This window comes from Diadema setosum, chromosome 2, assembly GCF_964275005.1.
Source record: "Diadema setosum chromosome 2, eeDiaSeto1, whole genome shotgun sequence".
In the NCBI taxonomy this organism is placed as follows: domain Eukaryota; kingdom Metazoa; phylum Echinodermata; class Echinoidea; order Diadematoida; family Diadematidae; genus Diadema; species Diadema setosum.
The window spans coordinates 5272583-5290747 of record NC_092686.1 but is presented as its reverse complement, the minus strand read 5'-3'; the positions used below and the strand labels follow the sequence as shown (position 1 = coordinate 5290747).

Below are 18165 nucleotides of genomic sequence, written 5' to 3'. Positions count from 1 at the left end.
AGTCACAGATTTGATGATATACAGCTCAGTGACTGGCATGTAAATCTGGGCCCCATTTCATAAAAAGTTGATATGATAACAACTCTTGCTGGAATGTCAATTGTCATGGTAACAACAAGAATGCAGCTTCCTGATTGGCTGTTGCTATGGGAAGTTGCCATTCCAGCAAGAGTTGACATCCTAACATCTTCTATGAAACGGGGCCCTGGTCTTCAGTCTAAATATATTCCATAGACAGTCACGATTACGTACATTGTTTTGTTTTGCTCAGTGACGGTAGCGAACCCGTCTGTGTCGGTATTCCACAAATAGCGACTGGCGAAGACGATCTCCTGACCAGGCATCCGCGATCCGATGTCGACGTTGACGACGAAGCGATACCGCTCGAAGGTCGACAGTGATTTCACCCTCTGTTTGACGGTGTCGGAGATGGCCTCGGCCAGCACTGCGGCGGTCTTTGGATTGTAGGTCTCTTTCACGAAGAGGGAATCCAACACATGTCGTATGCATTCCTCCACCTTTCCAGGCGCAAACTTGTGGCCGAATTTCGGCTCCAGACGATAGGAATTTTCAGTCTCTCCGCAGGTCTCCGATTTCCCGCGCAAAGCGCCGACACCATCGTAGATTTGTCGGTATTTCCACCACATGGACGTGGTGATATCCTTTCCGAAGTACAGCGTCGAACCACGCTTCATGTTCAGGTGACTCCCAGTGCGTTCCCGAACGAGCCCTGCCTGCGCCGCCGGTGCCCGCCGGTTTGTCGATGTCGCGACCGAATTAGCGTCGCTCTCACTGGCCACATCACTGAACGTGACCGAGCGCCCCTTTGACGTCGATGCGACAGGCTCCAGGAGACGATCCATCTGACGTCGATTCTCGAGATTGACTCTCCCCTCTCGAGATTCCTGGCCGGTGGGAATGCTTTGCCTTGCACGCAACAAAGGTACTTTGCGTTGGCTTTCACTGGCAATTGCGTCCAAACGATGTTGAAATCCATCCATGCTTCTCCAAAACTTCAACTCTTAAACAGGTCGCCTTGGTTACCTTATCTTCATCGCTTTTCCGTTTGCCATTTGGAGAAGAAGGTTTTAAGACTAATGAGTACAGCGAGAGAATCACGCCGAATTAGAGGGGGAAATCATTCACTTCCAAAACACAAAATACCATACATTTCTTGTTCTGTTCAGAATAAACTATAGAACATAAAAAGATGCCTCTGCAGTATAATCCGTATGAATTCAGCAAAACACAGATGTAACGTTTTTCATATCTGAACGGAAAATCCTTAGCTAAGAAGGTTCCAAGTTTGCTGCACGACAATATCAGAATGTAGTGCTACTTGGCTCTGTCCATCAACAGGAGAAGAATGCGGGAACAAAGAACCTCTTCTACTAGCCACCAGTGTTGCATGTATGCAGGGGAGTTCTGTGTCAACACTAACATGTTCGAGGGGAAAAAATAAATAAATCTTTGATTGACTGCAGCGAGCGGAATGCTTAATGAGCCACTTCGCGTACGACCTGGAAACCGATTCGTTACGTTTCCACGCATAAATTCACAGTGATTATCTTTTGTAAGTCCAAACACGAATTGGGAAACCCTTTTATACACACGTAAACAAACCGGGCAGCGTTTTTCTCTTTGAACATGTTGAAGTGTTTGCGATCGCGATACCGATCCGGTTAGTCTACATATCAGAAAGGAAGTTGGTCCAGCTTCGAGGCCCTCCATTAATAAATGAAATTTGAAAAGTTTTGTATGCACTGTCCTTTGATGTCGTCTGCTCATTAGGTTAATATTGACTCTGTGCATAGTTGCCGGTATTTTTGGTGTTTTATCATTCAAATGTTTCTGCATTTGTCGGGATTATTTGTTACATTCATGGAAGCATTCGTGAAGGGGGAAATAATTTACTTTTGATCAACCAAAGAATGCGACCAACGTTTGAACTCCGTTACCAATTCGATCCCGGTTCAGTTTTCATTTGACGAAACGACTTTCGACAAACCTACGGCATGCACGACAGGCTGACAGGGTAATAATTAACAAACGTGGGTCTTTTACGAGGCATTCGAATTAAATGTACGTACCTGTACAGACAGCGATGCCCCCTCTAGTGTTCAAGAAGGAATAGGCAAGAACTGGCAGTAGAGGAGTCCCGTTAGATATTCAGATTTTATGCAACAACCTGAGTAATGACTAATGAATTAACGCGTATCGGAACTTTCGCAGGTGGCAGCAAAAGATTCATAAATGGTAGAGAATATTTTACAGGAATTATGAATTACTCACATCTCAAAGATCATCTTTTTAAGTAGCTTTAAACGTTTCAAATGTTGAAAAATATAATTTTTGACAATTTCAGTGTACAAGTGAGTACTTCCGTCGAAGTTCTCCGAGACTGCCGTTAATAATCTGTTGTGTTTTTTTTTTTTTTTGTCATACGGAAAGTTTCGAAAGAAACATGTCGTTCAGCATATATCTTTCATACTAAGTTTACCTTATACATGTAGTATCTCTCTCTATCTCTTTAATTTGATTAACGTTTGATTAACGTTTATATCTATTTTTCTCTCTCTCTCTCTCTCTCTCTCTCTCACTCCCTCCCTTTCTGGCTTTTTTCTGCAAATGTTCATGTGTGTGCTGTTGCATTGAGTCACTGTTTCTTTTAGTGATTTCTTTGTATTTTTTTTATTTAATAAAAATTTGAAGCTCGAGAAATAGAAATGGTTTCATCAAACCGTTGGGTTTGTTTTTTTTTTTCATCACAGATGTCACTGAATGAGTGGCTGTTAGACATTGAAAGGTTTTTCATCCTCATTATGTACTTACATATTCAGTGTAAACTGAGAATATTGATATGTCTTTAGTTCAGATTTCTCTATTTTGGGTATGGATTAACTTTTTGTATCGCATATAAGTGAATGGGTTTATGTTCCTTTCGATTAGGATGGTAAAACTCAGTGAAAGTACTATATATGTAGGTTGTTGGAAGAAGACAAAAAAGAAGAAGATCGTCTTTTTCTATTGTGTCTTTGAATTTGTTAATGGTAAGGTTTATTTTTTCCATCAACTTTCGAATTCAGCAAGAGTTTTAACAACACACGCACATACACACACACAAATCCATAACAAGTCAAGGCTTCATTGAATCAACCGTTTATGGAAAAGGGCACAAATAAAGGAAAAACTGATCCATCCATTTTCTGTGTCTCTTTATGTTTTTAAACATAAATTTGGATCATTTTTACTGAATGACTACTCTATATAGATATCAATTAATAATGATAGTTATTCAGATTCCATGTGCTATTATTGCGTGTACTGTTTGCAATACACGCAATTACTGTGATGGTGAGTTAATTCACTATACTGTCCTAATTCTTCATTATAGTTGTGTCTCAATACAGAAAGTATTTCACTTTGTGTTGTTTTCATAATTATGAACATTCGTCTTTGTTCAGTTTTTAACAATTTTCAAATCATTTCCGACCTCCAAAATGCTACGCACTCATAATATCAGTGGAAACCTGCGATTCTTACAAGCTTCAGCTCTTTGTAGTAGGTCTCCTCATCTCTCTCTCTCCCTCCTCTTTTGCATCTGTAATCTCACAACAATAACCGTTAATGTACAATATTCTTAGGTATATTTTTGTGAGAAGTGCTTTGTGTATGTTATGTATTTTGTGTTACCACAAACTATAGTGATATTGTGTTTTGTTGTTGTTGTTGTTTTTAGAATAGTGAAAATAAGGTGAACTGAACTAAACTGAACTGAACGGAGTACTCAGAAAGGTCAAATAGACACACCCTATAGGTTCATGTCCCCACCAACGGACAAGCTAGTTTGCCACTTATAAAGGAGACTGCATAACCCGCAAACAATGAGTATTTCACCACAAATAAGATATGATGTAAGAATTCTTAATTTGTCTTGACGCATGATACAGCACTGGCACATCGTTCAAATGCACAATTCAAACTAAGAGATGCAGCAATATTCAAATAATAATTCCAGGGGCGGATCTAGCTTTTTATAAAGGAGGGGGTTGGGGCGGTATGCGAGGGAGCGTAGTGACCGAGCCCGAGCGAGCGGAGTGAGCGAGGGGGGGGGGGGGGGGGTGTGGGAGGGGGGTGTCCCCCCTCCCACAGTAGGGAGAATTTTTGAAAATCTGTGTGTGAAAATGGCGTTTTCTTGCATCTAAAACACCACTATTTTTGGTATAGAGGTCATTGCCATAAATAGAAAAAAAAAATAAAATTACAAGTTAAAAAAAAAAAGATAAGATAAAAAAAAAATGGTCCCCGGATTTTTTTTTGATTTTTTTTGATTTTTTTTGATTTTTTTTTTTTTTTTTTTTTGGGGGGGGGGGTTGCAACCCCCCCCCCCCGCTTCTGAATTCTTGTATCTGAATGTTTCCATCGCTTGACTTACATACACGCATGAACAGAAAGAGTACAGAAATCAATTATCAATAACATGCTCATATTAACCCGTATACATTGTATAAATAAATTCAAGATTCAAGATTCAAATTTATTTTCAATTCCATCAAATAAACAGAGAAATTATATACAATGTATAAGCAGAACATACTTGTAACAATTGCACCAAAAAAACAACAACAACAACACACACCCATAAAAAAAACCCAACAACACATAAATACATATGCACACTAATCAACCAAACAATAAGTTGTGACCGAACTTGTGTGGCTTATTTTTCAAGATATTCCAACGATTAATACATCTTTCAAGCGACAAAGTGACGGGACTCAGGCTCGGGATCGGGCTGGTCCATTTATTTACAAGATATTTGAGGCACTGTTCAGTGTCAGTTGTTTGAGGACAGTAATTAATAAGATTGCCATCTTTTTGTCGCTGGTGGCGCTCTTTGAATATCCACTTTAGACTAGGTCACCTCCACTTCACAGGCAAGTTGACTTTGATAATATGTGTCAAGGAAAACAAACAGAAAGCTTTCATCAAAATTGCGTCAGAAAAACAAAAAGAAAAATGGAAAGCTTACAAGCTTTGGCCTGCCTACCACGTCTTCACCAAGTCTTATTGTTGGAATTCCAATAATTATGATAAATTTCAGCCTGTGCATGAACTTATTCTACAGACATCACGATTTAGCAATGATGATTCGTAACTTTGGACTTGCAGTAGATACCTCTGGTTAAAATATATAAAAAAAAAATGTGTATCTCACTAGATGCAAGCTAAATGTAGAGTGATGACCAATTTCTCCATTCTCTAATGTGATCTCGACAACAAATGCTAATAAGCTATTATTTTGATGTGTTGGGGCATATTATTCCATAACTTTCTTAATATTAACTATTCATACTGGATCTTTCACCTGTCTGTTTGTTTTGCGTAAAAAAAAAAGTCAAACTGAATGATAGAATGGAGTCCCCTTTTAGTGTGTGCACAAGCTGGAATGGCACATGTCACTTGTCACGTGACATGTGAGAAAGACAGGATCAAAGTCTGATGATGTCATAATCATCATCATCATCGCCATCACCGTTACTATCAGCAGTAACGCTGGGTGAGGAGCGGCCAGGGTGCGTGCTGAACTGGTGGTGAGCGGGGGAGGGGCGGCTTCGGTGGGGAATCGACCGGTGAGCCAAGGCGAGTAGTTCAACCACACCGACTCGGAGCCACTCGCACTCATTGCTTCGATCAACTGCGAGGATGCAAAGATACAACAATATCACCCTCACAAACTGTCATGAATTATATCCATAGGCAAAACACAATGATAGAAAACAGATACAGAGTGTTATTATAAATGTCTCATGACTCTTTTGTCTTGAATATCTTAGGGTAGATTATTATTTTTTATATATATATATATAATGTCACTTTCATTTCTTTCAGAAAAGATTATCATAGTATTCATTAGGCCTACATGTCTGGTCTTATGATGAGAAAACCAAGGCACATAACAGCATAGTCTGTATAAATAGGTTCAGTTAAAATCTGTACTACATTGCGTGATTATTGTTACAAACTATTATATACTATCGCTCATTCTCTTTCTTCACCTATTGCCTCTTTTCTCCTTTCTATTATATTCAATATCATTATTAATATTAATACTATCATCATCTTTATCAACATCTTCATTATTCACCATCACCATCATTTGATTAAAGGTATCACTATCAATATTTTATGATAAATCCCTAGGCAGAATAAAATTAATATAGTAGGCAGAAAAAGCATCAATATCAACTTATATTTGTATCTAGGAGTCACCTTTTGCTGTTGGTAGCCGTTACGCGGCACGCTGAACTTGTAGCCAATCGGACACAAGGTCTGTCTGACGTCATACGGCCACGTTCTCTCGCTGACCGTCCATTCCTCCGGGTTCGACGAACTTTCGCAGGCGTAGCTGAGCGAGCGTACGCAGTCTGGCGATGAGTACCATCGATGGTCGACGTGGCTGCAGGAAAATTTTATGACAGTTATAAGTTCAACAACAGGAATATGGTATGTGTAAAGTGACATAATCATATTTCTATGTAAAAGATAATTGGACATATTATCTGAGAACATACGTGTATGTAGCGAGTGATCCTTAATTTCGAACAACAGCTATAGGGTATGGCAGAAGTGCGATACCAGTGGCACTTATGCTATGTAGGGCAAATTATGATTGCTGCGGTCCATATCGACACTACTTCTATGTACTACTGCTACTACTACTACTATTATTACTACTCATTCTACTACTACTACTACTAATATTACTACTCATTCTACTACTACTACTACTACTACTGATATTGATATTACTATCGATACTAATGTTGATATTACATCTACTGCGTTAAACAACTATATTAACAGAAGCACAAAGAAGAACACACATGCACACACACACACACACACACATATACGCACCTTCCAATTCATATAACATGATCTCATTTCCTGAATTATAATATTCACCTGAGCATGATACAAGAGTCTTCATCAAGCTCCAGACTTGGTTCCCCCTTGGCCCAGGTGAAGACAGCTGTCTCCATGAGTTGTGGGCTGACCATGTCCGTGGCTGGCAAGTTGATACGACATTTCACCATCTCTGAAAGATCCGTGATCACTCCTACTCTCGTGGGTCCGTCGTAGATGGCATCCAGTCTAAACGCAGGAAGGCAACAAGCAAATGTTTGCAATTTCATCCTTGTAATGGCTCTAAGACAGACTTCAAGTGCCTCGATACTCTATTTCAAAAGGTGACCGTGATGAATAGTCTGAAATCAAACAAAAAATGGTAGCAGTTTCATCAAAATCCGCCATAAAATACAGTGTTTTCCTGACTTTAAAGTTTCCCATTTTCCAGAAAAAAAAAATAGATATACGCCACAATCACATGATATGCAAATTAGAAAAGATAATATCATCGCCTTAAAAGTTTCCGAAATGACCTGCACACAAACCTTCACTCTATATTCTTGTTTTCAAACATGAAAATATAAAGAAAACTTTGTAGCGGTCATATCGGTTATTAATGTTGTGTTGCTCTAACCTGACAATGATGTCTCCCACTCGAGATGGATTTTTATATCTGTGAAAGGAGAATCTCTCTCTCTCTCCCTTCCCCCCCCCCCCAAAAAAAAAACCCGCTTTCATGTCTGTCATTATCAACGAACTCTTACTCCTTATAATACTAAAAACGATGACGACCTACGATCAAGGTCATAGTGATCATTATTATGCTAATAATACTGTTTACGATGGTGATGATGATAATGGTGATGATGATTTTGATAATAATACTGATGATAACGATAACAATATGATACTAATGAGGAGAATAAGAAAAAGAAGATGATGAATATTAATGATCATCATTGTTATTATCATCATTGTCAATATGATCATCAGTCTTGATTGTTCATTCTATAATATCTGTATCATCATGACCATCATTGTTACCACCTTATCATGATTTCTATCGTTTTGGGGTTTTCCCCCTCAAAACTTACACGTAGTGTGTGGCGTCACTTCTAAAGCGGCGGCAGTTTGTGTTGTTCTTCCCGCCACACTGTGGGTACGAGGTAAACTGCAAAAGAGCAGACAGTGTTTATGAACAAACACATGTATTATGAAATACGTTTTCCTACCGAATTTTTAATAACCCAACCTCTCTTTTTTTCTCTCTTTTTGTGGCTGGCAGCCGCTGGGACGAAATCTCATCAAGTTATTCCCACCCTCCCCCCTTCAAAGTCAGCCACTATTACATTACTTCGCTGTCTTCTTGTGACTAGTTGTATATACCATGTTTATGATTTTGTATTGGTTTCGAAGTCTTGTGGGAAATCTGTGATCAAGTGAAATATATATTTTAGGTATTTTCTTAAAAACTTTGAAAACGTCAGAGTTATGATTATCGAAATCATATCCCTGCTGTGTAACAAATGCGTTACACTTGACTTCTTTTAAAGAAAATAAGAACCAATAGAAATAGAAATAGAAAAAATAATTGTAAATAAAAGATATATGCATATGAATAAACAAATATATTTATTTATTCATTCATTCATTTATTTATTCATTTATGTATTCATGTATTTATTTATTTATGTATTCATTATTTTTTTATTCATCCATTTATTCATTCATGTATTTATTTATTTATTCATTTATTTATTTATTTATGAGGTGGCTTAATTTACTTACTTCGTTCGCCCCGGCCGACTGGCATCCTTTGACGTGCAGGTATTTTCCCTGGTGGGTCATATCGGGATTCCCGACAACAACCACCCGTTTTCCATCCTGGAGAAAAGAAATCGATGAGGTAAATCAAAGTTACCAGCTGCATGTGATGAAAGATCAATTTGTTAGAAATAAAGGCTGCAATGACGCACAGTTCGATGTAAAACATGAATGTATATAGTAGATGGTCCCCAAAGAATCACATGGATCATCAGTCTTTTGGTGATTGTATCAACTGCCAGTGATGACAATGAATTCTACCCACAACTTTGCCTTATTCAAACTTTCCTTTATTGCATTGATAGTCGATGACGTCGTCACAAAAAGGGGCCTATGAATCCAAAACTTAACATTGCAACCAACACTTTAAACAGCACATGTTGTAATATTGGACTGTGTTCTGCATCATAACATTTTCAGCAGTTTAGACAACAGATTGCCAAGCATGCGTGCTTTCCGAGCGTTTCTTTGTTTGTTCATTGGTCTGTTTGTTTTACCTCTCTCATCCTCCGTAGCGTCGGCCAGACTCCTCCATAAGTATCCCGGAGGTCGGCAGGACTCAAGATGCGATCATGACCCAGATATCTCTCTAAAGGGCCGTTCACTTCGGCGTCGTGACCCTGATCGAACTTCTCCTGCATATCGGAGCAATGACAAGGAGACACATTTGGCTTGATCTTAGGCATAAACCCTAATGAGTTATTTAATCACAAGACAGCTAATGTATAGTTCCACATGAATTGGAAACTTCTTCATACTGAAGAGTTGTCACGTGTACACACTCAGAAAAAAAAAATAGGCGCACGTTAGAATGAACACTCATATAAGAAGAAACATTAGACATACTGATACACGCGCGCGCGCACACACACACACACACGCTCACACACACAAACACACTAAAATCTAAACTCACGTAACCAAACTTCGCGTGACTGCGGGTTGTCATGCATAAAAGTGGACAGTTTTATGTTGACGTACAAACTGGTAGAGTTTGCATTGAAATGTTGATACTTGGATTTTTAGAGTTTACCTATGATAGGCCCTTTAAAGCCACCAACTTGTGCTGTACTTTAAATGCTGGAACCTCTTCGAAGAATTTTATTGAAAGCGTTGTTTTGGATAATAGAATGGCTTTCGTTTGATTGTTGCTAGTCTCATTGTGCAGCCACAGTGATAGACCACCCTTTTTTTAATAGTATACGATCTTCGAAAATATTTTTATTTTATTCATTAAAGTTCTGAATCACACTTGCTTATTATGCTGTTATAGTTACAGAAAAGCGTAATCTTGCATAGGTTCAGTGATCACGGATAAACTCCCATAGAATAAAATAGGCCTACTATACATACAAAGAATTAATTTCCCAAAGCAGGTAAAAAGTTTAATGAACCACAATCATTTTAGATGCCTATTGCACTCTTATAAGTTATATTATGCATAAACATGTTTGAATATGCGTGTCACCTATATAATGCGTAGCAAGTGAAAAGACTACTGGATAACAGTAAGTTTGAAAAATAAGTCAGCAATTCTATAAATTGGACATCTACAGTAAGGAAACACATTTCTTTTTTTTTCACATGGAAAAACTTCAACATGAAAAAAAAATCCAATATCCTTATATTCATTCTATATAATAGTCTATACCACCTCTAAACATCATTTCGCGTCTTATTTTCTCCCTGTCTCGTTTTTTGTTTTGTTTTGTTTTGTTTGAGTTTGTTGTTGTTGTTGTTGTTGTTGTTGTTGTTGTTGTTACGTGATTGCACTTACGTCCAATCGAATCTTGACGAATTCTTCTTCATTCCCGGGCTGGTCGAGCCATTGCCCGATGTCAGCTATAACGTCAGAGAAGAGAACGTTGAACTCTCCGCAACCAATGGCTACCGGTGTACCCAGATGAGCGATCCGCATCTACGGAAATTCCCCCAAAATGACGACATGTCACACAATAGACGCTCGCTAAACGCTTGAAATCACAATGGATGGTTTGGGGTTTTTTTTTTTTTTTTTTTTTTTTTTTTTTGTCTATAACCAGGCGCGGTGGAGCACCCCAATTATCTCGCAGAAATCCATCGGCAGCCGAGCCTCATTTGCATAAAGTAAACAACATGTACTCGCGTAGTTGAGAAAAAGTAAACAACTTCTCAAGCTAATAACAATTTAAGGAAACCTATTTTCGGATTAAAATTGAGTTAGTTTGAATTTGAAAACATGTCCGAATATGCACATATAACATATTAAAGGATTTGACAATGATAAAATGTGAAATTTTAGCGAAAACCTGGCGAGTAAAATTACCAAAAATATGCCTCGAAAATCATCCTGAAATTCACGAAGTGTGATTGCGGAACCAAAGCGCCATTCGAACAAAGTACACCGAAATTTATTTATCTGCTTGCATTTTAAATGTCATACCGTAATATTCCCGGCCATGGTTGTGTCGGAAAAAAACAGGTGATGTCAAAAATGACACGGACGCAAAGCGTACAGGTCGGTCCCATGTATATATAATCGCGTGACTGTAGCGTTGCATGTCGCACTGTGCATGTCGCACACACAACGCTTTGCTGCATGCAGCGTGCGCGGCAGCAGCTCAGCAGTCACCGCCGTGCGACACTCAGCAAAATTGACTGAGTCACATGCAATCCAACAATGAGCACGAAATCCTGAATCTCACGTACCACGCATGCCCAATATTACGGGAAAAGAAATGACGTCATTTTCAATTGTTCCGCTGACTACAATTTTCTATTCCAAACCCTGTAGAAACAAGTTGATTTCTCAAAAAGTACAGGTGGAACCAAGCGAAAACTTTCACCATATATGGATTGAGGCCTGATAAACTTATGTTGCTAGTTTCGGACACATTGGAGCCCGGCCATAGTCCAGTCGGAAAAAAACAGAGAGCATGTTTTGCGAGAGGTGATTTTCAAAACGCTTTAATATCTCAAGTTCTAGTGCAGCAAATTTCATAATTTTTTCATCAAAAGGAAGGTTTTTAAAAATTTAGATAGTGTGGGAAGTTTGAGTTTACTAGCGGCACGCATAGCGGCACAAGGAGAAGGTAAAGATTTGACTTTTTCATGCACACAGTTTCGGGCAGCCGTGGATGCCCGTTGGAAATTCAAATAGAACGGGGCGATAATGAGATGCAAATTGGGGTGCTCCACCGCGCCTGTAACTGGATTGAATAAAGAAGTTGTTGTTATTTCCTTCCCGTGCATTAGCTCAGACAGCTGCTCTGCCTTGTGAGTAGCTCTGCTGAACACGAGAATCGAAATTCCGGTCGTCTGAATTGAAATATACTGATATCACTTCGACTTTGCACAGTATGATTGTTGTTGTTGTTGCTGTGTTGTTGTGTCATGCAATCCCGAGCGTATAGGACGAATGAAGCGTTACATGAGATAAAACACAAGCAAACAAAAAACAAACTAATGCTAGACAGTTTAACTCCTGTCACTCAAGTCGACTACCGTGGGGGAAAAATCACATAAATGCTGTTTTACTTTTCATTCGAAAGGATGGAGCAGCATCTTCTTTTTTTCTTTTCTTTTCTTTTTTTTTTTTGGGGGGGGGGGGCGTTTTAGCGCAACGTTTTAAGTTAGTATGACTTAAAGGGAATTAACATGACATTGTGTTAAATGGGAACGATGTGAATGCTGTTTGTGATTAATCTCAGTAAGTCCTATATTACCCAGTTTGACATCAACCTTTGAATACCGGAGAGTGTAACAATTATGCATTATAATTATGTGCAAAAATGTATTTATGTCCACTGTACAGAGCATGTACGATTTGTATTTTCCCATCATTTACTCATATTTTCCAGTGTTGTAGTGAAGCAAACTTCTAAGCACATCAAAGGGTAATGGTGATTGATTTAAAGGGACATAACATGCTGGGAAAAAAAATTGTCACTTACTGCGTCTGCGCACCACCATATATCAATGGATACCGCCCTCACGCCCATGTTCAACATGTCGACGATACTGAACTCGTGATTGGCTAACCCAAGACACAGCTCGTCGTAAGGCGGGGGCCAGTGACACGTGTCGAGCGCTGGAGATTTTCAAAACAAGACGTAAGTAGGATTAAAGAAAAAAATGGCAATGACTATTGACATTGAATGACCTCGGTCGAAGGCGCAACGCTAAACAAAAGGAACAGTGGAATAGAGTTTCGTTACGATCGGATTTGAATAAGAGATTAAAAAAAGTTAAGAAATCAATTCATTTTCATGTATTCTTTAAAATAGATGTTATTTACGATCACGTAGGGTCTATGCAAATGTGGTAATGACATCACAGTGCCTCATGATTCTTGCATTAGCTTGCAAAGTTGTAGTTTTGTGATATTTTGTTGGCCCAGCAAGTTTAGATATCGTATAAGACCCACTTGACCAATATTCATTCTTACCTCCGTACGCTGGCCCGTACGCCCTGTTGTTGAAAGCGTTATGCGACTAAAGAAAAAGAAGAAGAAGAAAAAAAAAACGTCCTTTTTAGGACATGTATAATTCATTTTCAATAAGATAAGAAAGAGAATGAATCAAATAAAGTTACTCACTCAAATCAATTATAGCTAAAGGCACTACTGTTTGGTCAGGAAAAACGTTAGCCATCTCAATATACACACAGTGCTAGTATTATGCGATATAATATTATTATATATACACTAACAGGATTACAGTATTAGTTTTCTTGATTCGATGGCATGTTTATTTATTATTGAGAACATATTGTTCAGCTTTGTGATTCAATGGATAATGCCTGCGTAATTATATCACAATGAGAAGGATCACCATTCTTGGAATGAACTGCTATCATTAATGGGAAGTCATCAAACCCGTCTTTACAGTCCTTTACACCAACACGGCCCATGATAGTAATGTTCGAGTAAAAATTCATATGTAACGTAAATCACTTACATCGAATATTTGCATGTCAGGAATCGGCATATCCACCTGTTGAAATGAAAGAAGAAGAAGAAAAAAAAAAAAAAAAACAAACAGCACTTGTCTATTGTACCTCGGGGAACATGCATTATTGACCATACAAACACAAGGACTGACAGGAAGTGATAGTTAAAAGGAGTTTTAAAGGATTAAGACAAAATATATATTACTCGAAATTATAAATCACTTATTATCCACAAACAGATTTTTTGTTTATAAGATGTTTGTTTGTTTGTTTTTTTGCTTCATTTCCACGCGCTATACCGACTGAGCTAACCCACCACTATAGATTAGATTGTGAATAATAAAGTTTATTGAAAACAAACGCACAAAATAAAAACAAAACAAAACAAAGTAAACACATTCATGTAAAGGGGAGAGTTATACAAGACTTAGGGCTATATTTGACCAGTATTCCTTCTAATTTCCGTACGCTACCACATGCGCCCTGCTGTTAAAAGTATTGTGATTATAATTTTACCTGTGCTAACGCTTACCTGTAATTCTCGTTGTGTTTTTAAAGCGAACTGCAGCCACGTGTCAATATTTAGTGTGCCTTTCCTGCACCTCCCGTAGTCATCACACTAATTGGGAGGTGAAAACAAAGTGCTATGAACTAATTAGTTCTGTAATCAAACGTGAAGGTACCTCCCAAACAGAACATTATTTTGATAAACCCAAAGAAACAACAATAATGATATTGATAATGACATTAATACTCATGACATCTTAAAATATTCATGAGCAAATAATATTAAAGCCTGATGAAACGGTAGGGTGTTAAACTATCTCGCTCATTATTCTGTCATGATTCCCAAGACTGATCTTCATTTCTTTTACACCAGACACGCAAACATTACGTTTACAAACATATTAGTGTATATACACCGGCGCATGTGAAACAAAGTGTGAGTGTTTCACTTCCATCCCTTTGTTATCCGCGCATAACTATCATAATACTTAGTAGGCCTACTGTTACAGACATTATCTGATGCAAGTTCACGACTTTGGCCTAACAATATTAGTTCTAATATTATGTCAATAATCAGAGATACGATGATGGTATTTACGATATGGTGACGAAGATAAGATAAGATGATGATAATTATAAGAGATGGTGGTAATGATTGATATGATAAGAAGACGCTCATTGCTATTACCATTATTATCCTTAATAGTACCTAACCGGTAATACGAAACCTTCCTTCGTGAAAGCATGAATGCGGATCGGTAACAGAAAAAGACAATGATAAGGACAAGGACAAGGTCAACCTATAGGCATATACAAGAAGGGGATTTAACAGATGATCCTTTTCACCAAAGGTTATTGTTACGAAACACACGCAAAATGTGGGGGTGCTGTGGCATAGTGGCTAAGACTCCCGACTCCCGATCGGAGGACCCGAGTTCGAATCCCGCCCAGTGCTTACATCCTTGGACCAGATGTTTTTACCCACTGTGTCCCTCTCGACCCAGGTGTATAAATGGGTACCTGGCAACGCTAGGGTACTAATAATAGCAGGGCCCTCTGGTAGAGCAGTGGCAACACTGAAGAGGCTACCCTGGGTAAATGAGACCTTATTATTATTATTATTATTATTATTATTATTATTATTATTATTATCATCATCATCATTATCATTATTATTATTATTATTATTATTATTATTATTATTATTATTATTGTTGTTGTTGTTATTAAAATAAGTCTCACCTCACAGTTGACATCTGCACTCAACCCACGACAACCAGCTCCCACGCATCGCTGGATCGACGTCTTTTAAAAGATTTGTGAAAATTGCTGGGATTACTCGTTAAAAAATATAAATAAAATGCTTCACGAAAGGACATATTCATTTCATTTCATTTCATTTCATTTTTATTTCATTTCCGGCCAAAGCATATAATATGACACTTGCATATAAACAGATTAAGTACAATGTAACTTTTATATAGCCAAATGAAATTTAAATACACGTCAGTTGTTTACATGAAACAATAAACATACTTTAGTTGAAGAAATACATGGACAAAATGTGACTGAATCATAACAAAGAAAAGGTCGGAAATGGAGGGGACTGCTAAAAAGCCAAGCTTGTAGAATGCAGTCCCCTCGTGAGTCGTGAAAATTATAGTAATAATGCAACGAGACAATTTGACATAATCCTCGGGAAACAGAACATAAAACGAGTACGCACACAAACGCACACACAGACAGAAACAAAGCAGCTCTCTTATACGCGTGGAAAGAATAAACAGGAGGTCAAAGGCCAGAAGGGGACAGGAAGACAGAGGAAAGGGCAAAGGATATTTCTCGCTGAATCTCACTCGGCATCCAACTCCGAATACTTTCAAATCATAGCAGATTTAAAATCATATATGATGCATTAGTTTCAATAATGCATATATCCAGTAGTGTGAATAGAGTCGTACTCAAAATTATTCATGACCCATGGTAAATAACATTCGTTTTTGTTATTGTTTTTTTTTTTGTGTGTATAGTTCATCTTGAAAAGTTTTGCTGCCGGTATTGCAGGCTTATTATCTCATGTGTGGCTGAGAACTGCTCTAATCATGAAAGGTGAAATCTGACGTCAGGTACAAGTACTAACAGTTATATGAAATCTTCACTAGCCTTTTGCCACTTAATCTAAATTACAACTTTGTTCTACAGATGTAAGTTGATAATCGGAACACTCACCAGCATTAGAAGTAGTACAGTCGATCGCCAGGACATCCTTGCAAGGAGCATTTTGACGACACAGATTGTTTCGAGAGCTGCAGTATACTCAGGGACCTCTAGCAAAACGGAAAGACGAGGCTGTTACTTTTGACTATTCTTTTGACTTCTCCAGACCCGAAATGGCTAGATCTATTCTTTTTTTTTTATATTATTTATAAGTGATCAGTGATAGATTGATTAGCCACAAGCGCTGACACAAGGGCAAGCAGTGCGGAGGCGCAACCTAACTTATCGTTATCAGTGAAAAGAATGATCTGAAACTCGAGCCCTGGAATGACTGGTTTGTACTTTGTTCTTGGAGCCAGATGGGAATTAGCCGTCCATGTGTGTGTGCGAGCGCGAGTTCAAAGTGTCGTTAGGGACAAAAATAGGATGGGAACTGTGTTGAGGAACACTTCATTCTGTCTGCAGTATTGCATAAAAAAAAAACAACCAAAACAACAACAGCAACCTATGATTTCTATTGATCATTCACTCATTCATTCAGGCGCACTCATACGAAGTACACAAAGGTTGCTTTTGCATTCCTCCGATTGTTCACAGTCACTCACTCGAATACCTTGACAAAGAACATACATTTGAGAGCCACAGTAAATAAGATAGATGTGTGACGCGAACGCCGAGACGACGCAGCCTCCATTGGTGGACAATAGAAACAGCTGTTTCGCGCATGTGCAGAAGATTATTTTTCGTCTAAAGCCCGCCGCACACTCCACGATCAGACCGGTTGTACGACCTTAAGACCGGAAGTACGTCACCAGCCTTGCCAGTTTCTAGTCGTGCAACTAAGGAGCTTCAGGTGCAATAGGGGTGCGTTTATCAACTCTTTTTCTCGGCAGAAACAGGTTTTCCAAACGGCTTTCAGGGATTTTTTTACGAGATGATAAACGCAAAGCTGTTTTGAAAGCCTTTTCAGAAGGCCTTTTCGAAAGCCGCAAATTTGTCCTCTCCGAAACAGGTTTCCTAAACAGGTTTCCAGAAACCTGTTTCTAGAAGCCTTTTGGAGCGAGATAAACGCAAAGCTGTTTTGAAACGGCTTTGTCTGCAGTTACCAACCATGCACGCCTTGTATGACCTCTTCTCTTCGGGTCCAATAATTGCGCAATACAGCTGTGCAGTGACAGGCCAGTTGTCGTGTTCGCGAAGAGTTGATAAACGCAACTATTTTGGAAGCCGTTTCTAAAGGGCTTTGGAAACGGCTTTTGAAAGCCGTTTAAACAGGGGAAAGATGATAAACGCAGCCTTAAGTCGTAGTGCCAGTCGTGGAGATTTGACATGTCGAATTTTCACAACCGGTCATGGGTGACAATCACGATACCGTATAATGCAAGCGCACGGCTTTGCGCACTGCTTATTTACGTCGATGAGGGCCAATTTGTCGATAAGTTGCAATACAGCTTTAATTTTACAAATTGTAGGCCTATTATAGATATTTTCTGTACTGCAATATGGATATCGGCATCTTATCTTAAATTCCTACTTTTGTGTACTATTTCGAACTGCTGACAGTAATGTTTTTATCATAAGAGTTAACACCTAAATTAACGCTTGTATTCAACGTACATACACTGGGGGTAAATTTTTGATAGAATGGATATATATGGATATATATATATATATATATATATATATATATATAAGATTAAAACCTAAAATGGCATTGAAACGCTTTATCCTGGCGAGGAAATTAAGCGCATGTTTTAGAGACAAGACACCAAACAG

The 18165-nt window shown here is 38.5% G+C and overlaps 2 protein-coding genes across 2 annotated transcripts; both read right to left on the bottom strand.

The window, feature by feature from the left end:
- Window positions 1-212: 212 nt before the first annotated feature.
- On the bottom strand, window positions 213-1001 carry LOC140237893 (dynein light chain Tctex-type protein 2B-like). Its single transcript, XM_072317829.1, has one exon. The coding sequence runs from the start codon at window positions 999-1001 to the stop codon at window positions 213-215; it is 789 nt and encodes a 262-aa protein (XP_072173930.1).
- A 4416-nt stretch (window positions 1002-5417) lies between these two features.
- On the bottom strand, window positions 5418-16452 carry LOC140237883 (uncharacterized protein MT2135-like). Its single transcript, XM_072317818.1, has 13 exons — window positions 16402-16452; window positions 15415-15477; window positions 14198-14284; window positions 13674-13709; window positions 13163-13208; window positions 12669-12805; window positions 10514-10654; window positions 9234-9371; window positions 8701-8796; window positions 8007-8083; window positions 6970-7158; window positions 6274-6460; window positions 5418-5698 (listed from the first exon to the last, which is right to left on the bottom strand). Exons 1-13 carry the CDS (start codon window positions 16450-16452, stop codon window positions 5429-5431), a joined length of 1518 nt encoding a protein of 505 aa, XP_072173919.1. The 3' UTR covers window positions 5418-5428.
- Window positions 16453-18165: the final 1713 nt, after the last annotated feature.